General features: G+C 49.2%; 1 protein-coding gene across 1 annotated transcript; it reads left to right on the forward strand.

The window, feature by feature from the left end:
- Positions 1 to 374: 374 nt before the first annotated feature.
- Positions 375 to 10,883, forward strand: LOC119372518 (rutC family protein C23G10.2-like). The gene is made up of 6 exons (XM_037642998.2): positions 375 to 682; positions 4,008 to 4,110; positions 4,199 to 4,253; positions 5,948 to 6,016; positions 8,133 to 8,188; positions 10,722 to 10,883. Exons 1-6 carry the CDS (start codon positions 621 to 623, stop codon positions 10,767 to 10,769), a joined length of 393 nt encoding a protein of 130 aa, XP_037498926.1. The 5' UTR covers positions 375 to 620; the 3' UTR covers positions 10,770 to 10,883.
- The last annotated feature ends 634 nt before the right edge of the window (positions 10,884 to 11,517 follow it).

An 11,517-nucleotide genomic window follows, 5' to 3' on the forward strand; every position in this document is an offset into this window, starting at 1 on the left:
GCGTTTTTCGTTTATGTCCTACTCGTGCTGCTATTTACACTACGCATGATGACGTCACCATAGGCTTGTGCAGGGTGGAGTAATGCCGCATAGACGTGACATAGCCCCCCCTCCTCCACCCCCGCTCTTCTCGTCCCCCTCCAACTGAGGCCCTTACAGCCTTATACAACGCAGTGCAACCAGAACGCAATGCAAAGACGAGGTATTTCGGAAGAAGGTGGCGGGGGAGGGGGGGGGGCAGGAGGGGGCTCCCCAGCCGGTGCTCACGCTTATGCACGTGACGGACGTGCGCATTTAGAAAGTGTCCGCACTTTGAAGATCATTAACTTTTACAAGCTCGGTGCTTTGCACGCTGAAATCTTCGAGGGGGCGTCTGCAGTCCTGAACGCCCAGTGTGAGGCGCTGCATGCTATCGCTCGTATCAGCAGGTAGAAATCTCGCCGTTCTCAGCAATGCGTTTTACGATGCACTAATCTTAACACTCCCAGCGTGGTCGCTATCTCCCAAAACTGATATCGCCTTCTTGTCTGCTCAAAGATTACTTCCTCGGAAGACGTGAATTCAGCACGGAGCACTTCTAGAGCTGCCGTCGTTCAAGCTTAAAGCAGAGACTCGTGATCATGCCAGAAGCGAAAACAGTCATCAACACACCTACCGCCCCGGCGGCCATAGGACCGTACAGGTAAGCGACGACATAGAGGCAGTGCTAATTAATAACAATATCTAGGGTATTACGTGCCATAACTGCGGTATGGTTATGGGGCACGCCGTAGCGGAGGGCTCCAGAAGTTTCGACCATTTGCATGGTGTTCTTTAACTTGCACCTAAATCTAATTACACGGCATGGGCGTCGGCAGGATTTTGTCTTGGGGGGTACAAAACCGTGTTGCATAAGCGCTCGTGTAGCTTAAGTAGGGGGCAAGTGAGGGTGTGGCTTGAGGGGGGCAAGTGCCCCTTTTTACACCCCCCTGCCGACGCCTGTATGGTACACGGGCCTCTAGCATATCGACTCTACTGAAATGCGACCGCCGTGGCCTGGATCGAACCCGCAACATTCGGGTCAGATACCGAGCACCGTAAACCACTGTACCACCGTGGCGGACATAGAGGCATGCGCAGGGGCGTAGCCAAGGGGGGGGTTGGGGGGTTCAAACCCCCCCCCCCCCCCCCGAAATTTTTCAGTTTTGCTTGCGTATATAGGCACGCACACATACAAACTCACGCACGAACACACATAAAGTATGGTTGAAACCCCCCGAAAAAAAATTCTGGCTACGCCCCTGGGCATGCGGCATCTGCTGATGGAATCAGCTTTCCAAAGCATTTTGTTCATTCAATGGCTTTGTCTTGCGCGCAGAAGACATTAATTGAAAATTCATGTTTTTTGGGGGAAGGCGGATGCCTTAATTGGGGTGTAACGTGGCTACCTGTTAATGGCAGCACAGAAATTAAAAAGCGAGCACTAAGTTCTAAAATTAAGAACAATCGAAAAAAAAAATGCACGCACTGCTACGTGCAAGAGTAATTACAGTCCCTCAACACCATAGTCGGGCGTTACCTGACAAAAAAAGAGTGCCGTCAATATCTTTTTTTAATGATGTAATCGTGCGCTTGAAAAACATGCTCCACTAGTAACAAAGAAATGTTTATTCAAGAGAAGTTTATGAGCTACAGTTTCGGTGGCGGTGGCGGCGTCGCATGCCAAACACCCGACGCCGGCGAGTGTACGGAAATGCGACCCTCGAAGATTCGCCGGCCACATGCGTATCTGTATGCGCCATTTTCCAGTAATTGGCGCTCTTTCGATGGTAAGCTTGTCAGTGATCGTCCCTTTCTGATCAGCGATCAGCCCTTTCTGAATAGTACAGGATGTCAGGCACGCCCACGCCAAGCTTGCCCCGACTTCTCCGACAGGGGAAGGGATCCTGATTTATTTTAGATGCGAAGCAGCTTTTGCTAGGGGCTGTGCCTGACGTCGGTGGTGGCGTCCGCGCTCCACTGCGCATGCGCCTACTCTCTCTCCCACTCTCCTCCTTTGCGCAGGTGTTCGGTCGCCTTCTCTCCTCTCATGCCCCACGCTGCAGCAGCGGCGCAGCATCTCCTCCCACGTGATGCAGCCGCGCCGCAGCCAAATACAGCCTGTAACCCACTCTCTCCTCTCCCTCCCCCATTTAATGTGTATATAAGCGCGTGCGCTCAGTCGGCTTCCGTCATTCTCGCTTTGCTCCCGTTCAGATGAGTTGTAACGTGAACGTCGGCGCCCCTCGTTCACTCGGCGCTAACGGAAAGCAACGCACAAACACGACGTAATGATACACACACTAAATACAAACCTCACACACTAACGGAAACGGCGAGTGAACGTAATGGAAACTTGGTGTGCGCCCCCAATGCTGCTTCGCATTCCCTCATGGTTCCCTTCAGTGGGAGATGGTGTAATTTTTTTAAGTATACTAGCACTGTAAGTGCCCACTATGGCATTATATCGAAGGGAATGCATCTCTGCTATCTGATGAAAAAAAAAAAATCACGGTCGAAACCAGAGGGAGAAGTCTAGGTTGTGAGCACGGGAGAGTGATATGTGGAGCGTTTAGAACCTGCTAGAGCGAGGACGCGGGTTCGACTCCCGTCCACGGCGCCCGCATTTCGATGGAGGCGAAATCCAAAGAACACCCGTGTGCTTAGATTTAGGTGCACACTAAGGAACTCCAGGTGGTGTAATGTAATCCGTAGTCCCACGCTACGGTGTGCACCTCTTATTTTTGTCGTTATGGCCTAGCAAAAATTTGCACTAACACTCTTGATGTCATATACGTATATACGTATGTATAATTTGTTTACTCACTGCTTTTACCATTGTTTTTCGCACTTCCTGTTATAATCCCTCAAGGGATTGACAGTATATATATGTAACTGACGGACTAAAATAAATAAATCATATCGTGGTTTTGGCACGTAAAGCCCGAGCACTCATTAGTGTCGCGAGCACCGATTGGCACTCTTGTATATCTTCCAAGCACTTCCGGTTGAGACCTTACTTCCGCTTTTCCGAATATTCAGGAAAAGTCTCGTACAAAATAAAGCAGGCACGAAATCGATGGTTCTGATTCAAGTTAAGACCTATACTGGATACACATGATGAGGGCAAATTAACCCTCTGGATCATTAACGAAAATTAATTGAATAAATTCATTGAAAAAGCGGGCTGTTTTCTTGGTGTCAGCTGGGATCGTTGCGGCACCTGGCGGAAGAGATCTCAACCACGAGCTTCTTTCTGCGTGGCCTCCGAGATCCACTTCGGCAGCGCGACGAACCAAAAAGTTAACCCAATGAATACATCACGGCACACGAATGCCGAAGTGCGAGTCCCACTACTAGACACCTACGTCAAGAATAAGGGTCGCCTCCCCTTCTTTATTAGCGTTTAGAACACCTCTGGAACTACGACATACATATGTACACCCCCACCTCTCAAAAGAGAGAGAGAGAAAAAAAGGTTGCGTGTTACTATTTTCGTTGAGTCTATGGCTCTCTTTAAAGAGACACGTTAGCTTTTTTTTTCACTTTAAGAAAACAAAATCGAGTATTTCGGGAGTATTTCTGCCACACAACTATAATCGTCATCCACCTCGCGTACTTTCTTCGCGTTATAACCGCGGTCCTCGCACCTCCCGGTCACGAACGGCGTGCGCGCTATCAGCGTGACATAGCATTCTTGATAGGAAAGTGACGACAGCCGGGTTTTCAAGAAAGGAAACGCGAGCAAGCCAGATGGCGAATATAGTTGCGTGGCAGAAATACTCCCCAAGTACTCGCTTTTTTTTTCTTAGTGTTGGGTCTCACGACTCTCCGATGAGAGTATAATGACCTCGAAAGAGAGTGCAGGTGTCTTTCTAAAAGACTCAAAGGAGTTTTTTTTTTTCCTTTGTACGGTGGAGGCGTGGAGTGGATCGTGTACACTTAAGAGTAATGTCTTCTCTTCATTTCTTTTTTCTTTTTTTTTTCAGCCACGCCGTTCGTGTGGGCAACACCGTGTACGTTTCTGGACAGGTCGGGTCGCACCCAGGCACGAATAAATTCGACTCCGGCGTCGCCGCACAGACGAGACAGGTATGCACTGGCATCCGCAAACGCGACCTCGTGATTATTGTGGCGCCTATTAATTCCTGCTTTAAACTTTTGCTCATTCAAAAAACAGACCCTCATCAATCTTGGAAACATACTCAAGGCAAGCGGGATGAACCTCGACAACGGTAATCTGCATTTTACGTTCATTCGCGGAACACGAACTTCGCCAATGGAAACCGAAGTCGCTGTTACGTAATGCGGCAAAACAAAGCCTCACGCGGGCTCAAATTCACCACCTAATAAATGGACGGTTTGCAAAACTCTGCAAGACGGCTTTCCTTGAAGGCCTGTTTTTTTTTTTTTTTGAAGCAAGCAACCTCGTTCACAGACCGCTTTTCTCGCTCATTGCGCTTTTGCAACTCCTAATTTCATCGAAGTTACGCGAACGCTACAAATGATTTTTTTTCCCCAAAAGATTACTGTGGGATTGTCACGCCTCGTTGTTGATTCTCAGCCTACGCATGGTGAACCTGTCCTTCGGGGGACACACTTTCACTGGAATTGGGAGCGGCAAAAGCCCAACCAGCGAGAAAAGGCTGTCTGTAAACGAGAGGGCTTGCTTCAAAAATAAAAAAGAAATAAAAAAGAAAATTGGGGTAGCTTGGCACTAGTGATGCTTGTTCTGCTAATGTGCCTGCATAGCCAAGTGTCTACGGCGCTCGGCTTGGGAGCGTGGGTACGCGGGTTCGAATCCCGCCTCGCCAAAAATATTGTTTTATTTATTTATTCTCCTCCTTATATCCACTTCTCCTCTCCTCTTCCTTTCCGTCCTCGAACGCGTTGTTACAAGACTGTGCTATTCTTTACCCTCTCCCCTTCTCTTTTCCCTCCTCCTCAGCCTAACAGAACTCCTCCTCACGCTCATTTCCCTTCCCCATCCCTTGCTGTACCTGCAGATTTTTTTCAAACCGTCCGTATAAACAAACAAACAAACAAACAAACAAGAAACTTTGGGCCGAATTGTAAAAGTTTGTCGTTTCGAAGTGCACTTTACTATTGGCCGAATGCCGTCACGGATAATATCACCAGTGAGAGGACTGGATAAAATTTTCTTTTACGGACATTTCAGGTGAGAGATGTTCACGTGAATATGGGTTGTTGTTTCTAAGTAAGACGTTACAGACTGACTATTTGCATCTTTTTAACGTTTTTACATTTCCGCCAGTGTCTCTCTTAAAGGCAATTTTCATCCCTTATAACACCGATGGTTCTGAAATTACATGTAGTAAACTATATAGTGAACCAGTATATCTGGAAGCAAACTGCACTGCTCCAATCAGGCCCGTAGCCAGGAATTTTTTTCGGGGGGGGGGGGGGGGGGCTTTTGCTGAAAACCATGACTATTTGAGAAAAACACCTATTTTTATTATTTCTTTTTGGTCAAAACACCTACTTCACCAAAATTTAGGGGGGGGGACTAGCCCCCCCCCCCCCCCCCCATCTACGTGCCTCGCTCCAACCTATGAGATCTCTCTTATCAACCTAATCTATGAATTAACATTCGCGAACGAACATGGCCTGACAAGCACACTACATTACAAAGTAATTAAACAGTCGTAGTGAAGAGTTACCGGATTTCTTTTATAGGAGCATTATACGCAGTATGGAGGCTATAAGCTTGAGTTCCCTAGCAACGCGTGTCTGAAGAAATGCTCTTAGAAACGTATCTAATTCCCAAACTTTGCTTTTCATTGATTGGGGTTGCTTGTGCCTCTGCTGTTCCTAAACGAATGATGTGTCGATTGTTGCGTGTCGCGTCGTCGCGAGCAATGTAATCAAGTGACAACGCTTGGCATATTTTCGACATTCCGCAATACAGTCGTGAAGTGCACGGTCTACTTGGCGTCAATGGACGACTTCAGGGACATGAACAAAGTCTACGGGGAATGTAAGTACAGTGAACCTCGCTATAACGAACACCTGGCATAGCGAATTATCTGTTATAGCGAACTAAGTACGAGCTTTGGTTGGACACGCTTCATTTCAATGACATTTATTCTTTATATAACAAAATAATAAAAAAAAACGGGAGAGCCACAACGATATCGGCTCTAACAAAGAAATGTCTGACTCGCGCGATGCTCGAAACACGAAAGTTAGCATAAAAGAAAAATAAATATTGAGGCACTCTACAACTAAAACTCAAATAAATGTGAATAGAGGCCTGTTTCGTCAAACGAGCATCGTTCTGTTGTAATTTCACGTTGTCATGTTCCGGTCAACTTACTTTGAAGGGCCACAAGGAGACAGATGAGGATTACCTAGTTTATAGTGGGTTTAGAGCCTAGAATAATGCGTTATTGTATCTAGGATTTTTGCGCGAGCCACATTGCCAATTTGTTAGAGCTGATTTTTATTTCTATTGTTACAACGAATATCGGATATAACGAACAAATTATTGTTCCGATGCTACTAATTGTTTCGACTGTAACAGTAAGTGCAGTCGCAGCGGAAAAAGATTGGCACAAGCGACCGGTGGTCGGAGCGGCAAGATTGCGACACGCGGCGCTGTTTTTGCCAAGCACGCCGATATCGAGAGTGCCAAGCACATTCCATTTTCCAATGCAGTGGTGGCCGGCGGAAAGCACTCCAACAAACAGCTTTTTCGGGGCAACTGTTACGGTTGCTTTACGGTTGCTCGCAACTCCAGCGCAAAAAGGAAAAACAGAAGAAATATTGTGCATAGCCACATCTGCCGATAAGCAATGAACAAGCGCATGGGCCAACAGCAAGATGGGCTGCTTTCCGCCGGTCCGCCGGCCACCCCTGCATTGGAAAATGGAACGTGCTTGGCAATCTCGCTATCGGCGTGCTCGTGAATACCAGCGCCGCGCGTCGCAATTTTGCGGCTCCGGCCACGGGTCACTTGTGCTAATCTTTTTCCGTTGCGACTGTACACGTGGTACTGTAAAACTGTGCGATGGCGCAATTTTTGTCTGTACTATTTTTTTGAAAGGTTCCTATTTTTAAAATCTATCTGTCTGAGATCACCAAAGAAATTTATGCTGTTCATATCTCGGGCACCAAGGAACGTCATAGGCTTTATTTGATATACTGTTCTAACCAGTCATTAGCAGTCCGTTACTCTTGGGTGGTACGCGGCATCACTGTCGCAGCCGCTCGTCCAAGTCCGTTTCTTCCAAAAACCAAAATAGCACCCTCGTCGCCTTAAGCTGCGATGTCTTCTGTCGACAACATGTAAGGATGGTTTCAACAGACATTGCTCTGTTGTTAAAGTGCGCTAGAGCGGACGCCAGGGATTGTCTCTGAACATTATATTCCGGACAGTCGCACAGAATGTGTTGTGTGTGTGTGCTGTGTTGTGTTCTTGACTTTCTCAGCATCTTTAAATCTCCGCCATCACGGACGTCTTTCAATCTCCCCCTGCTCCCCACTGTCGCCACCCCTGACCAGTGGCGTAGCCAGGGGGGGGGGTGCAGTGGCGTAGGGCAGAACTATTTTTCGGGGGGGGGGGGGGGGGGGGCACGCGCTGATCTGACCGTGGGGTCCGGGCAGGTAAGTGTGGTCGAGTGTAATTTCATGCTCTGTAAAACATGGCAGAAAAAATTTCGGGGGGGGGGGGGGCGCACCGGGCCCATGCACTCCCCCCCCTGATTGTTTTCCCCATGGATACATAGCACGAAATGGCACTCGACCCCGCTTATCTGCCCAGACCCAATGGCGGATCAAGGAGGTGCCCCCCTCCCCCCCCCCCTGAAAAATAGTTCTGCGCTACGCCACTGCCTCTGACTGAATGTTTGTAAATGTTAGTTCAGACTGTTGTTCCTGCTGTACCGAAGAACCCACAGCTTTCGTTCCAGGCTCTTAAGAAGGCATTCCCATGCACACGTGTCGTCATGCTGGTAAATGCGGCATCTTCTGATTATTTCTTTCTTTGCTGCAAAAGAAAAAAGAAAGACTAGAATGAGTTTGATTCGCTTTGGCTCTAGTTTTGGTCATACTGCGTGAAAATGTCATTCGGCGTGTTTTCAACCTTGTTGCAGTTTTCCAGAAGGACTTCCCAGCAAGAGCTGCTTTCCAGGTGGCAAAACTACCAGAGGTACGTGCATAAAAATCCGAGAATACCTAAGCATTTCTCGTAAGATTTTGTTTAATTTTTTTTTATTTCGGTAGTACGGATGTTTTAACGGCGATTAAAAACAAAAACAAAGCATGCTTACTGTAGATGGCTGTTAAAGAGACGGCATGCAAACACGGACTCAAGAGAGAAGTCAAGGAGCCACAAACGCCGTCTTGTGGCGCTTGTGGCGTCTTGACTTCTCTCTTGAGTCCGTGTTTGCACGCCCTGTCTTTTTTACATGGAAACTATATATACCAACTAGCTATGATCTGTTATTCTAAGCTTTGTTTGTAGAGGACTGGCATATCCCGTGATGCCTACAAATCTCACTTAGCAGCAGTATTTTCCTACGAAGCTGCTTCAAGGCCGCGCAGCGAACGTGACGTTGTTTCGGTAGTGCGAACGTTTTCCGCAGCGTGGCACTACTGTTTAATCCTTTGCGCGCGCACGTCACCACGAAGTTCGGCGTGTTTCTAAGCCACCATAGTGTTTCCGTACCCTAAAGAACACAGAAACCAATCTTCCGGTCGCCGCCACATGCAGGGTAGTCACGTGACTTGAGTAGAAACGCCATGCATGGTGCCATCGGTAGATCGGCACGTCTTTGTCCACTCTGGTTCTGGCAGTAGTGATGCTGGTAAAAATTCGGAGGAAGCATTAATCAGCATAGGCGTGCGCACAGGGGGGCAGGGGGGGGGCGGCCGCTCCCCCTAATCATCTAAGAGGGGGGGGCGCAAAATCTGCCCCGTACATTGACCCTTCCAGTCACCTAAGAGGGGGGGGGGGCGCGAAATCTGCCCCATACATTGACTTAGAAGGGTGGGGGGGGCGCTGCGACGACCCTTTGCCCCCCCCCTAATGGGGAACCCTGCGCACGCCTATGTTAATCAGCAATACTAGGGTCGCGACCTCCAATGAAGGCCTTCGGGAGCGTTGGCGGACTACGCTGCTCAGTTCGGGCCTGGACAAGCAACTCTGGGCGATCCAGCAGGCCGAGGAAGCTGCTAGGAGACACGGTGTCTCCGTTAGCTCCTAGGTGGGAGCCCAGCCCAGCAATCTGCCGGAAATGAATAAAAGTTTTTTTCTTCTTCTTCGCTTGAGCTCCGCCTTCAAGAGTAGGACGCGATAGCGTAATCTGGCCCCGTTCCTTCTGAATTGCTAGCCAGCTGGCTTCGGTTCTCGGTACCGTGCCGCAAGGAAAGGAACTTTTGTGCGCCTATCATTGTCCGTTTCAAACTATCCTAGGATGCCTACTGCAAGTACAGTTGCTAAGTGCCCACTACGCCATAATTCTTCCTTTCGCCAATTGACCAAGTACCCACTACGCGTCTGTAAGCTGTCACGCGCTCCAGCACAGCTGTGCTCTTTGTAATGGATAATAATAATTGTTGGGGTTTAACAGCCCAGAACCACGGTGTGATTATGAGAGACGCCGTAGTGGAGGGCTCCGGAAATTTTCGACCCCCCGGGGTGCTTTAACGTGCACCCAAATCTAAGTACACGGGCCTCAATCATTTTCGCCTCCATCGAAAATCCGACCGCCGCGGCCGGGTTCGATCCCGCGACCTGCGGGTCAGTTGTCGAGCACCATAACCACGAGACCACCGCGACGGGTCCTTGTAATGGACGGGCAGCTTTAAGCCGCCCATTCGTTGCGCAATTCACATGTTTCGACATCTGGTGCGATTCTACGGTTTCGCCTCGCAATACTGCATGCGTTAAAGACACTCCTGCCACGACGTGGCATTCTTATAGCGTTTTTTACGCAGCAGTTTCAAGCACTAGCGTGGCTACGTGGTAGAACACCGGCTCGATACGCAGAAGGCCTGGGTTCGATATTCACTAGGACCAGAGAGTTTGTATTATTGATTTATTTGCATCTGTCTCGAATTTTCGCTCACGGACAACGCTGATTTTTCGCCAACAAACAACGACGTCGACACCGACACCGGAATTTTTGCGAGACGAGCTCGTTAACCCTATCGCGGTAAAATATAGTGAGAGCAGCGACCCCAGTGACACGGACCAACCACTGACACACTGGCAAAACCGCGATGCTTAGGCAGCGCCAGACAAAACGTTAGTTTCATTCAAATATGGCGGTGGTATGGTCATGCAGTATGACGTCATGCGTGACGTTTCTGTCCAGATCAAGGTCACGTGACTCTCCGGCAGGGGCGTAGCCAGAAGTTTTTTTCGGGGGGGTTCAACTATACTTTATGTATGTTCGTGCGTGCGTTTGTATGTGCGCCTGTATATATACGCAAGCAAAACTGAAAAATTTCGGGGGAGGGGGGTTTGAACCCCCCCCCCCCCCCCACCCCTTTTCTACGCCCCTGCTCTCCGGCGCTCCTTGGGATACCCAAACACGCCGAAGTTCGCACGGTTCAAACCTCCATCTATTTTCCCGGGATTCTCACTGCAAAGATTTAATTGCACGACTAGAAATAAGCGTCCTCGACGAAGCTGGTGGCCTCTTTAAACACTGTCCTTTCATTGTTTTTTGCCACAGAATTCGCTGGTTGAAATCGACGCCATTGCAGTAGACTTCGCCGCCTGAAAGCAACACGGTGATGGCCTTGGAATTCACGGAACTTTACCTGCCATAATAAAGTGTACTAAAGATGTCTTCGTGTATTTTATAGTCTTGAAGATGTTCAATAAACGTTTAATCTCGAAACGATATACCGGGGTAGCGTGTCCTAGAACAGGCGAGTGCTCGGAACGGCCGCAGCCAGTGGCATGGCCGGGGTGGGGGTGGGGGCACACCGGACCCGTGCCCCCCCCCCCCCCCCCGGAATTTTTTTCTGCCATGGGATACACAGCACAAAATGACACTCGGCCCCACTTACCTGCCCGAACCCCACGTCGGATCAAGGGCGTGCCCCTTCCCCCCTTCCCCCGAAAAAAAAATTTTTGCCTACGCCACTGGCCGCAGCACCAATGTACAGAAAGTGAAGCCCAAACAGGGTCAATCCGCTTGTGGCGCTACGATCGGTAATCTACAATGCGTCGTCGTTTAAGAGTTGCGCGCGGCTCTGCCAATAAAGTTCGAAGCTCGTTCCGAGCACTCCCCTGTTCTGGTACACACCAACCGGGGCAAGCCCCAGTTACACTCTAGGTGGGAGATTTCCTCATTACGGGGACCCTCTGGCCTTCGATGCCTCCTTGGCCGTGGCGACGAGGCGTCGTTGTTGGAGGCACTCGGAGACGGGTATTGGCCTCCCACGTTTCGATGAGGTCACCGCTTCCCGCTCTGGCGTAGTAATCTTTTGGTGAGAGTGATGCGTCTGCGTTTAACTGTCATC

Source organism: Rhipicephalus sanguineus, chromosome 10 (assembly GCF_013339695.2).
Source record: "Rhipicephalus sanguineus isolate Rsan-2018 chromosome 10, BIME_Rsan_1.4, whole genome shotgun sequence".
NCBI lineage: Eukaryota > Metazoa > Arthropoda > Arachnida > Ixodida > Ixodidae > Rhipicephalus > Rhipicephalus sanguineus.